The 13,601-nt window shown below is 32.0% G+C and overlaps 1 protein-coding gene across 1 annotated transcript in view; it reads left to right on the top strand.

Moving 5' to 3' along the window:
- shot (dystonin-like protein short stop) overlaps positions 1-13,601 on the top strand; it is a 1,026,404-nt gene that overhangs the window by 644,480 nt on the left and 368,323 nt on the right. The window contains exon 16 of the mRNA XM_089596194.1: positions 12,397-13,440. Within this exon, the coding sequence (XP_089452320.1) occupies positions 12,397-13,440 (1,044 nt within the window). The remainder of the gene's footprint in view (positions 1-12,396; positions 13,441-13,601) is intronic.

Below are 13,601 nucleotides of genomic sequence, written 5' to 3'. Positions count from 1 at the left end.
ACTAGACGACTATAGACTTCTTAAAAAGGAACAAAGCCACAATTTTCAAATAAATATTCAGTTACAAGCCGTTAGTGTGAATGTAGATGGCTGAGTAGCTAGCTGACTTTCTGAGCGGCGGCGACGTTGGCTGCGATGGTCAAAAGTTTGATGACAACCACAACCGTCAGAGCGCTTCTTTATCAGCGCCACTGCTGGCCAAGCTGTGAACTATATATAGATGTCATATGCATACATCAGCGATAGTTCACAGCTTGTCTGGTGGTAGCTCTGATAAAGAAGCGCTCTGAAGGTTGTTGTTGGCATCAAACTTTTCACCATCGCGGCCAACGCTGGATGAGGGATATTTTGCCGTGTAGTGGCGCTCGTAAGGGCATTGAGGTAGGAAGCGCCAAAGTCAAAATAAACTAATTTTCTTAATTTTTACGTACAAGAGATTGATAAAGAGTATAAGAAAAGACTACAATACACGAAAATAAATTGTTAAAAATCTGAGCGGAGAGCTAAGGTGTGTTAAATGGGCTGATTAAAAGCTTAATATATTAGAAATTGTTTAAAAACTGATAAAGGTTTACCGTATTTAGAAGGGGGCCGATGGTGGCTGAGGGTGTGGAGGGTGAATCAAAATGTACGGAAGACCGTCTAAAATTGCTGTATAATATACGAATATATATGTATTTATGTATGTGGTCGCGGTGGCGCAACGGTAGAGTTGCAGTTCCGTCGATCTCCGAGGTTAAGCTGCATTTGGCGCCGTTGGTACTTGGATGGATGATCGTCTAGTCACCATCCAAGTCTCGCCCTTTCGCCTGTGCTCTTGATTCTCGAGGGTCGATTAACTGTTTCTCTGACGCTTCATCTACGTGATCATAGGTGTAACTGAGTTGGTCTAGATGTTTATATACGTATATAAACATCTGGTCATAAGTCAGGTGCATCGCGATGGCTAATTAACACTATGCTTGTGTAAAATAATGCCATGTCCGAGCCTACGGGTGATGATAAATAAAAAAAAAAGAAGTATGTATTTATACATCTTCCTTCAGAAGATATTTATTGACGAATAGCTGTCCACATCTCTTTACCTGTACTCTTTGTCCCCTTCACCCCCTTCTGCACAAAAAGGAAGAATGCCTTTTGTTTTTCTTTAGAATAGCTGAATTGTATTTAAGTTAGGCTCCCCTCTCTATATCCTCTGTACTTCTTGGCCCCTCATCATAACTTTTTTCTGCCTTGGTCGCCTCCCTTTCAGACCCCTATCAATTTCTCTTAAAATGAGGGAGAACTTGTATTTTTTTTCTGTAATATTAACCTGATTTAATTTAGAATAGCTTCTCTCACCCTCGCTGACTCTTGACTTTTCTCCAATTTTATGTGCCCCCCCGCCTTTAAAAGCCTTACTTGTATGTATTTGTTTCGTTTTTTCTATGGCCCCCCCTTATTTTTGGTCCTTCTTTCAACTGATTTTCTAGCTAACACTTTGACATTTAAGCAAATACATACATGAAAAGAACAAGTAAAGTAAAAAAAAGCTAATAATTGATAAGTAATATTAGATTCCATTGAAGTATTAATTTATTTCATATCATTTTTACATTATTTAAACATTTATCAAACTACATTTTTAATCTAAAAATATGGTTCAGTTGCAAGAGGTTTGGTGCGCAGAGTTTCTAGGGAGTTGATGTATATTGAACAGGAGACTTATGCTGACAGAAAATTTGCAAGGATTCATAATATGTGAACAATACTGAAGTTATGCTGGTATTCTGTTATATTCTATTTCAGCAAAGATTTTTATTAGTATGTAAAAAACATGGTGAGTAGTTAACTTCAGAGTTAAGAGCGCTGATATCACTGCCAACTAATAGAAGCATTGTTATGTGCATTGTTAACCAATGTAAATGCACTCTTAGCCTGTATTGATAGCTACACAAATAATGATTTTACTTTTTTCTGCTTATTTATATTAGTAAAATCCAGTTTTATTTCGTGAGTGGTGTCATGAGCACTCTTGAGAAAGCAACTTACTGTGGGACGAATTAACAAATACTGAAATTGAAACTACACATTTTAAAAATAGTGCATTACGTTATGAGAGACGAAACTTGATGATGCGCTCCTGGTGGTGAAGTTACCCTCCGAGGTAAAGCCGAGGGGAAAATTGCTGGAGTGAATTATTAAGTGAGTCTCGTGTAATGTACACTATTTTTCTTACTGCTTCGGCCGAAAATTCGTGGTTCATTAGCCATCAGAAAAAAATTGGGTTTAGTGGTAATTATGGGAATAGGTTATGTTTAAGGCAAAAGTGAAGGGGTAATTATTTATTAGATTCCTGAGCATCGGTTGCTTCAAAAGTCACATGTTTGATTTTTATAAGATTTTCCAACAATTATTTACTCATTATTTCTATATTCAGAACGAGGTTAGTAATTTACGACGTTGAATATTACTGAAAGACATTACATGAATTACAAGACAAATTAATAGTCATACACGTGATGAAAAAGTTTTCTTACAGCTCGAAAAAAAAAAAAATAAACGCAGTGTAGGTAAGTACTTGATACTTATGCACTTTTGTACTGCTGCTCGCTCTCTTTATCTCTCTCTCTCTCCCTCCAAAGCAAGGAGGAGTAGAGAGCACTGCTGCTCGCTCTTTCTATCTCTCTCTTAAGTAAGAAGAAGTAAAGAGCAGGGAATTATTCCTCCTGACCCCTCTACGCGATATTGATATCGCATTGATAGGGAATAAACATTGGCTTTCGTCCCTATACACTGCCGCCGAAACTTGAATTTTCAGTGAGGTAGTAAAAAAAAAAGAAAAATTATACACAATAAAATTAGAACTTCATGAATACATTCTTTTTTTACAATAATTTCGATGTTTACTGCAGTGTGTTACCTGATAAAACAGTAGCTTGAGGTGTACGCGAGATAATAAAAACGTTTTATACTTGACATTCCTTTATTACTTATGTTAGTAGGGAAAGAGTGTATTATCAACCGACTCGTCTCAACTTTTTTCACCGACCTTTCAACTTTCTCGACCGACTGCTCTTATCTCCCCTGCTCTTCTATTCTTTAGGGCCCAAACTAGGAAGAGTGCTCGAATGTATAGCTATATGCTATTTTACGTTACTTATCTGAGGCCGTGACGTCTTCGTTCTCGATGGTGATTATTTATTTCTTTCATACACAGTCTCTTGCGATAGTGATTCCCCTTTATCTATCTGTGAATGTTTTCGATAGTATTAGTATTATCGGAGCCCCCACCATAGCATGGCACCTTGATACGAAACGTTTTAGAGAAGAAAGAGAACGTGCGTAGCGTAGCGTAACTGTACTAAATCTTTGCACCCAACGTACGGGAGTTGAAAATAATATCTGCATGATTATTAAATATGTTGAATGATCTCTTTCGTTAGGTACGTACATTTTTACCTCTTTTACACATATTAGTGCTTGACTTACACTTCATTTTAATTTTTTTGTAGCTGATTTCTCTATCTACAAAATGCTTGTAAGAGCTTTCTCATTGCCACTAATTTAACGTCACTATGTTAGTTACTTGAGTAGACTATAAGGAATGTATTGTTCCTTAAGTTGTTAAATTATGTTTAAGAGCGCCCTTTTTTGCCACGTATAAATTAACGGTGCTCTCATAGCTATTTTCAGTAGTGTTCTTATTAAAATTATACTTCTATAGGCACGTTATGTGCGGGGGTACATCAATAATTTTAGATTTTGACCATCAGAAAAAGTGTGACAGAAGTGGATTTCGCTTGATTCTCCCCCTTTGCCTGCCCCTCATGATGTACTTTCGGTTTCCTCTACACCTCATGAAGCCACACTACATCACCATGCCACACATTTTAAATTTTATTAGTTTTACTTCTTTTTCTTTTGACCAATTCTTAAAAAAAAAAAAAAAAAGTTCCCAAAGAGCTCTAAACCCCGACCTCCTACTTTCAAGACGACGTATACTACGTTTGCTCGTGAGCCATACCAATTTGGTATGAGTCCTGAGCTAACTTAGTACGTGAGATTCGATACTTTTGCAGCGCCTCAAGGGTGCTACTGTAGTATAAAGCAGAAGCTTTAGTAGTGCGTTTCACGATCTACAGGTGTATAGAGGTCTTTATACTACCGTAGCAGACTCTCGATACTACCGTTGCGTTCCACGGAAGCTACTTTAGTATGTGACGCACTGTACTCCGGTAGTATACAGATACGCATTCTACCATAGCATTAGAGCTGTCTCCGTTTACAAATACAATAATTAATTTTTATTGTATTTTATTCTTTTAAAGTTTTTTCATTCATGATTAAAGTGGTTTTTTGACTTAAGGACGTTCTTCACATAGTTTGTGGAGAAAATTTCAGAGAAATGACAGAAACGCTAATACGTACAATAGATCTATCAATTCTTATTCTTACGTAGATGTACTTATTCACATGCTTTCACGCACACCTTATCCCCTGTTTCTAAATTTATTTAAAATTTAACTTGTGCGTCTATTTGAAAACTTAATAGGCATTTTTGAAAGTATTCTTTTGTACCAAAAAATTAGGAGATTTCTACAAATCATATAAATGACATTTAATGTATTTTTTCATATGGTTACATGTTAAATATCCATTTTTTTAAATGTATCATGTATAAAATAATGGTACAGTCAACCGACCTGGAGTGTTTGTGGGTATTTTTTATGCCATTTTAATATACGTTTGACGTTTGAATAATATCTTTCAACAAAACCTATATGTAATAAACGTCCTGAAGGGACATTCACTGCCATGTAGTACTATCCTATTAAAAAAACTACACTACAGGATGATTTTTCTTAATTTTCTATGTACAATTATGTTTTGGGTATTAAATATGGACGAGAAATAAGTGTGGGATTGTACGTAATAGATGTGAGCGTGACATTACAGATGTTATCAGCGTAGGCAATAGAATGTTGTTCTAAAATCACCAGAAGATTTGATGAAAGTGCACAGTCTTGGACTGGCCAGCGTAAATATGATTTTTATTGTATTATGCCGTAATATATTCTTTCTGATCGTTAACTCATTACATATGAATTCAAATTACACCCAATCTATGTAAGTATACTCATTTCCACGATAATTACACCACCTTCTTACACAATATTGTTTTATAGAAGGTATTTTTATTCTCAGAATTACATTGTTTGCCATAAAATTTTATAGAAGTATAAGTTTATACTTGGGTACTTGAGCACCCACTCTCCACTGGTTTATTTATTCTTTTTATTTACGTGGAACTAAGAGTATTCTTAGACAGAAAATTTATAGAAAGTTTGTTAAAATTTTTAGTTAAAAATTTGTTAGTATTTTATCTAGAATAAAAGGTATATGTTTGGCATCTTCTTTTTTTTTTAACAATCCTTCAATACTTGAACTCTTAATTCCCTTTTACGTCATTATTCAACAAGAAATGTTTCACTTTTTACCATGGTAGTGCTGACATTCGCTGACGATAGAGTTTGTTGTTTTAATGGCAGGTTTACTAAATTATTCAGGCTATTTAAAGTTTATAACTGCTACAGTTTTTCTTAGAATTTCACTGCAGGTACCTTTACTCTTAAAATGACTTCTGACTTCGTTCATCAGACCTATGTACTAGTTTCTTAAGTGTTTTTTTTATTGTATCTGGGCTTTATTTACCCGTAAGCATATTTGTAAATACATATTTGATAATTGTTTTATTAGTATCGTTAATTACGTTTTTCTGTTATTTGTGTACATTTTTTCCAAAATTTTTTCTTTTACATGAAAATACGATCGTTTTTTTTTTTCTATAGTTTTAAGAATAAACAAATAATTTTGTTATTATGAATAATGTTCCTGATTGCTTCAAACAATACATTCTAAAATCACTTGCCGTATAAAAAAATTTTGACTCAAATTTTATACTTTTTCTTCTTTTCTTGTTTACTATGCCATTGCATTTTATTTTTACGTATTACAATTATTTATTTTCGAACGCTGATTCGCCAAAGTCATACATTTCATTCTTAGACACAGTATGGCGGCTTTAAATGACAAAGGGTCGAAAATTGTTCATTTCTTTGTTAATTTGACGATTTAATGTGCTTTATAGTTGATTGTATGAATTAAAAGTTGCTACATTCTGAAGTGACTGTTACTTAGATGTTAGAAAATTTTATTTGTAACGAAATCTGTTATTCGAAAATGCTGGATCCAATACACGCTTTGCAAATTGATTGAGCTGTATTACAAAGCCGCCATATTAGATCCAGCATTTTCAAATAAAAAATTTAATATGTGAATATTTATTATGTTGAGTTTAAATAGTATTATTTATTAGATAACTATTATATTTAACTATTTTTAAAGAGATGTTAACAAAATCCATTTTTTAAGGAATAGTAAACGTCTGGATTTTTTTTCTGTAATTTTGACTAATAATTTTAAAAATATTCGATAATTTTAATGATTTTTTTATTTTTTTTTTCTATTAAAATTTAAGTTTATTTTTACAAAAATTATGACTTAATAGTTTTTGCTGTCATCATACTTCTGTTTATATTTTTATTACTAAAAGAATCTGCCTAAAATTTCCTTCTAAAACAATTAATTTGTTTCCAAAGGGCTTTTTCTTATTGCACAGGTCACGTAAAGTCTACTTAACTATTTTTAAAAGTTTCTTTTGAATTATCTACCTCTTGTCATCTTTTCTTATCAGTTTCTAATTTTAAAAATGCACTTTAAAAATTCCTTAAGTTCAAAAATAATCAAAAACTTTATAACTTGTCATGCCACTAGAAAGCAATATAATGAAATGTTAGTCCAGACCATTGTCAAAATTTTTTAACCTTAAGAAATAAAATTATTAGTTATTGGTTTGTCTAAATAATTTTTTGTCAACCTCTAAGGCCAGCTATAAAATAAATTTCTTTTTTTTTTGCATAAGGTATGAAAAATTACTTTTCAATGTTAATTTAAATTAACATACATAGAATTAACATTGTGTAACAAAATTATACTTCATAATTGTTAACTGCTTTATCTTAATTTTTTTGTGGTAAAGGTTAGTCCAAAGATTTACATGATTCATCTTCTGATTCTAAATTTCTTTTTTTTTTGTGATAAAAGAGCAAAGTTATCTTTATAAGTATTAAATTCTAAGACTAATCGTTCATGGTCTTTTAGAGGTACTATATTTAATGTACCCATTGCAGTATTATTGATTGAATTCTTTTTTTTTTCTAAACTTTAAATTTATCAATCAAAATATAGTATTCGGAAATGTTGATGTATTTTATCAATTAGGAAAATTTCCCCTATTTTGTGGAAACTACACAAAAATTTAAAATTCATTAAAAAAAAACATTACATCAAGTTTTCTGAATAAAGTGTATGCAATAAAGTTAAAAAAATCATCATGTATGCTACGTAAGAAAGCATACTCACGGTAAAATAAAATGTTGCTTTATTTAAGACTAAAAATCTATAAGAACAACACATTCATGGCGACATTAACACATAAATGATCCAAAGCACAATAAAATTTGTAAATAGTGTTGAAAAAAAATGTCAAGAAAAGATGCGTTATAAAAGCATTACTATAGAGTTTATAAATAAAAAATTAAATAGTATGTAAAAAATTATTAATCATAGTAGTTATGTTTAATAAATAGTTTTTATTACTCTTTTCAGACAACAGATGAAACTATTTAATATGGAAAGTCAATTTTCTACCTGTACCCATTATTATTATAAAATATTCATGTAAGTTAAGATGAAAAAAAATAGAAGAATAAAACTGATAAATAAAAATATTCATGAAAAAAAACTCAAGTACTATGCTGAAATTTTTTCTTTACTGACTTCCATAGTCATTATTTATTTGTGACATCCCATGTCATATACATGATATTTATTACTTCAAGGCACAGAGTTTCGTTTTTAAATTATAAAAAGCAAAAGCTCAGCAATCTTAAACCATCGAGCGATATACCTGCTTCTACAATCGCGTGACATATAACTACTTCTTTTGAAACAAGCTACCGTCGCCAAACTACGCGTGCAACCTCAAACAATCTTATGAAACGCTCATCTTATAAAATCAATTCGCACAAGTACACCTAATAATAAAAATAATCAACAATCTCAACATTCTTTACTGCAGATGTACACAAGAAATATCATATACAATTTTGACAGCAACTTGTATTTAATGTGAAATCCGAGAGATCAGCAGTTTTAATCATTATTTACTGTAAAATAATTGCACCACGACTGTGCCACCACGTGTTAGTTGAGGGTAATTAGGTTAAGCTCTGAATAGCCGTTCGGATCCTCAACTTGACGCGTCCTTAAACGCAAGATCATGAAAACTCCTTGCACATGACGATAATCGCCTTTTCTCTTTCATCAAGTGCTCAAAAGTACCGATAAAGGTTGGAGAGTGAGTTATGTTGCATACTTGAAGTGGATGTAAGACTTAGTTCGGTAACTAAGCTGTGTGAGGAAAGCTCAAGCAAATCAGGCCACTGTAAACTTGCCTAAAAAGTGAATCAAGAAGGAATAAGAAAGAAAAGACCGTCGACTTGGGTTCTGATATTAAAAGCAGAAGCCTAATTATTTTCATCACCACGAGTGCTCTCGTGTAGGATTAGGAACATCGTTGCGGTCAAACTTGTAAAATCTTGTGACTGCGTGCGCGCAAGCAGCGGCTAACCAACGATCATAAAAGTAAGTTAAGTTAAGGAAACTATAAATTGTATCACATTGTAAATACAAATCTGAGACTTTATTATTCATACTATTTGTAAGATTAACTACTTCTGGTTTTTCTAAATTTATTAAATCATCAGGTAAGACATAACTTGGTTGTTGATTAAATTAATATTCTTAATTCAGAAACATTCCAAATACTCAATTACATGAAACAACTTCAAGGTCTTATAATTCTAATTGATCGACACATAATTCTTACCTTAATGAATAAATTGAATATCGAGAAAAAATTAAATAGACACTGTATGACAAAGACCTTTATAAGGACATGAGATAAAAAAACGACTAAGATACGCTACTACCGTATGACATAAGACGTAAACTTTAACAGTAAGTCAACGCCAGCTCAGCGTACATTACTCCATACATATCGCTCGGTGAAACCTAATACGACGACGCCAAGTCAATGATTTCAAAGAATAGTATACTATAAGTAAAAGCAAAGAAAGCCTTTGGGCTGATGGCTGGTTCCTGACAAACGAAAATTTAATTTATTTGTTTGTTTATTAAAGTTGCAGTTAAATGTGTATAGTATTACATAAAAATTAAGGTTGCATTAGTAAACAACAGCGTTTATGTGATTTCTTAACGAAAACTTTAAGAAAATGCATAATTTACTATCATAAAAAATTAAGTACCTTACTTATGTACATCATATAAATAAAATGGCAATCTCGTTATACCTTCTACTCTGCAATAACAACTTTAAACTTTTTATTTATTTTTTTATTTATTTTTTTTATTGTTTAATACGAACGAAGTTGATAATAACTGTACTATCTGTACCGAGCTTCTAAAATCAGTGCCCTCGATTACTTAATATTTATACTTTCAAGAAAATATTCTGTAGTGAGGACGAGAGGGGCATGTGGGGGGTTGTGAAGACGTCAAAGTGTCTGGAGAAAAATTTAGTTAACCCAAAAGAAGGGGGAAAGTGACAGAATATTACCTTATCTTGTGGAAATAAGGAGTGGTGGGTGGGTCTTTTAGGTCGGTGAATTAAGAGGGGCCATTGTGAGTTAGTATACAATGCCCTAGACAAACAACTGTATAACGTAGTAAGATGTAAGGGTTATTCTACTGAAAATATTATATTTTGTGTCCCAGTCGTTAGCAACGTTGTTTAAGAAGATATCGATCCAAAAATTTTTTTAATTATTTAAGGAATCTTTTAGGGGTATGATGCTCAAGGTACAACAGAATACAGACTATAAAAATTTATTACTTTAGTTATAGATGCAAAAAATTAGCTCCATTAGCGTTACAGGCTCGCGTCTCACCTAAAAATTTACATTATTTTTGTCACTTGAAATTAACATACAGGGTTTTTTTTATTTTTTTATAACATGGGATCTTAGAATTATTTATGCAGAAAACACTTAAATGCAATTGAGACAGACAAAAAAAATTGTGTCCAAGGTTGGATGCTATTAAAGTTGCGGGTCCGAAATTTACGGACTGAATATTTTAACAGACAATGCTTTTAGGAACGCATGCAATTCAAATTTGGCGTTTTAATTTAGACTTTTTATATGCTTTGGAGATGAAGGAAAGAGAAAAAGTTTTTTTTTTTATATCTACATTCTAATAAGCCAGTGCTACTGGCTCTCGAATTCGAGGATTCTGTCTCCTCTAAATAAAAACTAAGATTCTGTTACGTTAAAGAATATCATATGTCTTTTCAAAGCGTTTGGTTATAGACTTGAGTAGAAATATTACTTTTTTTTGTATGATAAGCCCAATGGTAAAGTTTAATTTTAATTAGGTGGGTTACTATCTCGATTTTCCAAAAAATTCATAACAGCCCGTTACACTTCATTTCTAACTTAGACAGCGACTTGTGTAAGTATTGATCGTAAGTACACGATATAAATGTGGACAGTGCCCTCACCTTCCTTTTTATAAGATTTTGTAACGCTCTTATTTTGCAAAAATAAAATAAGAAAGTTGGAGTACAAATTTTTTTCGTTGAGATTCAGTAGGGCCTAAAAAAATTAGTAAATTATGATTACTGATTATACAAAAATAATATTTTTACAACTAAAAATAATTTTTAAGCGTTTTTTTATTCTGGCCATAAAAATATGCTGATTTTTGTAGAATGACTTAACTAAGATTCAACAAAAATATCTAAAAAGAGCGTTAGTGAAGAGGTTCAAGGTTAAAAAAAAATTCTGCGGTCGATGGTACATGGTAAATACATGTTAAGAGGAGCACTAGGCGACTGCAGGGGTAAGTCTAGAGCGTTTGAAGAAAATGTAGGGTAAGTTTAAGTAAGGGCGAAAGTGACGCAATTTGATCTTATTTTGTTTGAAGGTAGTAGGGGGGTGGTTGAGGTTAACCTGAGTCTGAGAGGAATAACGAAAGGTTAAGGGGAGAGGAATTGTGTTAAATTTTGAGCATGAACAATTATATAATAAATGGCAGTAAATGTATTTGGTTAGATAAGTTTTTTTTTAATATACATGTTCCTACATTATACATGTTTCTTTCTGGGTTGATTGATGAGCACTTTTTTTCCATATTTTGAGAGTTATATCCTAGATGTTTATACTTTATTTGTACTTTATCTGTATACTTTAAGTATAAAGGTTAATTTTTGTTAATGGTTGTTTTTTCTTTCTTCTTTTAGTCCATGTATCTTTAATAAGTAAAACAATTAAAAAGCCATGTGTGGAGTTAATGTTTTTATTCCAATAAAAGATTGTTGACATTCTGTCCTATTAATTATTTTTTTAACGACATTCTAACATTATGAATTCGTATTTATTACTTTTTTTCCACATGAGTTTTTATTATTATGCATAGGGCCTGAGCTCGTAACATATAAATGTGATTTTCTCTCGACATTTGCCCTGAATCGCAGCATTGCACTTCGTATTTCCATTATTTATTATGGGTACGGAATGTATAATTATTCATCTGAAATGATGACAGGAAAATCAGTTCTCTTCAAATGTGGCAAACTTTGCTTTCTTTTTATTTTTGCGTTAGTCGTTTGTACTACGATGCGAGGCGAATATATTATATACTCCTTTTAAAGTTCTAAGTGCGATTTAAACAGTATTGACATTAAAGTATTACCTCTTTTAACGCTATTTTTAAAAAAAATATTTTTAATAATAAATTAAAATGTTTATATTATCAACATGTATCAACATTAATATCAATAAAAGTCTATTTATATTTTTAAGATCGTAAAGGACTACAATTCATTGACCTTAACTAGGCTAGTACTCTTGCTTTCTGGCCCACCTTAAAAATCGTACACCTATTTTTTATTAAACATTTATGGAGCTTTTATTCAAAGTATAGTTACTAATACTCATTTTTAAATAGGTAAAATGTTGTCTGTGAGAGCATGAAACCAATCATAAAGTTTTAAAAGTTGCGATGTCTAATACAAATATCATTTTATTTAAATGTATAAAAGTATTCACTATATTTATATGCATATATATATATAAATATATATATATAAATGTACATACTTACGTGTGTACGTGTATGTTCTCGTATGTGTCTATGTATGTTCATTTGTGCATAAAAATAAAATGAAAATATATTTGGTTTGTTTCATACGTAATTTGTTTTTTCACGCAGATTCAACGACAGTTGCCCAAGGATTTTATACCTGCAACAAGAATTGATTCAGATAAAGTGACTAAGCAATTAAAATTAGTAATTGAAGAAATGTACGAAAGACAATCTTTATTAGATAGCACTGTCACTCAAGTACGGGATCTTGTGAGGCGAAAAAGTGATTCAGACGGTGTATATGTCTTGAATCATGAATTAGAGGACATGGTCAGCAAATGGAAGTCCATCTCTGAAAAATGTAAGGAAAAAATTGATTTTCTTGATGATATAAGAAATTTTTATGACACATACGAGGGGCTCTTCTCTTGGCTTGGTACCAAAGAAAAAATGTTAAGTGCTTTGGGACCAATATCTTCTGATTCACGTATGGTAGCTAGTCAAGTACAGCAAGTTCAAGTTCTTAAAGAAGAATTCAGGACACAGAAGCCTCAACTTGATCATCTTGTCAAAGTAAGTGATAAAGTACTCGTTCGAATTATTTCTGATTCGATCGATGCACAACAGATTAAACTTAAGCTTCAAACCATATTGCAAAAATGGAGTGATCAACTGAATCGGTTAGAAGATAGAGCACATAGCCTTGGAGATGCTGTAGGTACTAGTCGAGAATTTGATGCTAGTCTTAATCGGCTCCATAATGCTTTACAAGGGATATCTGATAATTTAGATGAATTGCCGTATAACAAAAAGGCAGAAGAACAATTGCGAAAAGTTGAAAATCTTGAGCGACAGCTTGAAGGTCAGCGGCCACTTCTTGCCGATGCTGAATCTGCAGGAGAACAGCTGTGTGAGGTATTAAGTGATGCAGCTTCAAGGTCAGATATTCAAGCTAAAATATTATTAGTTGGAAAGTTTTACAGTAATATACAAAAAAAGCTTGATCACAAAAAAGCTGAAATTGAAGGCAGCCTGAAAGATGAGCGTCAGTTTGAGGCATCTTGTAGTAAAATACTTGGGTGGATAGCTAATGAACTTAGTAATATGTCTGAAAAATTTCTTGTATCTGCTGATCATGAAGTTTTGCAGCAACAACTCGATCATCATGAGGTATGTAAACTTGTTTTTACACAGTTTTTTTTTTAATTTGTAAGTTAATTAAATTACTTAGGCATAATCCGAAACGTTTTCATGGCATTTTCGGAATTTAGGAATATAATTAAATAACTATACTAATTATTATCAACATTTATAACAACTGCAGAAATAAT

Source organism: Copidosoma floridanum, unplaced genomic scaffold (assembly GCF_036245765.1).
Source record: "Copidosoma floridanum isolate Cflo_tuat_1 unplaced genomic scaffold, Cflo_Japanese_pri ptg000030l, whole genome shotgun sequence".
Classification (NCBI taxonomy): Eukaryota; Metazoa; Arthropoda; class Insecta; order Hymenoptera; family Encyrtidae; genus Copidosoma; species Copidosoma floridanum.
This window is presented reverse-complemented; position numbering and strand designations above follow the sequence as displayed.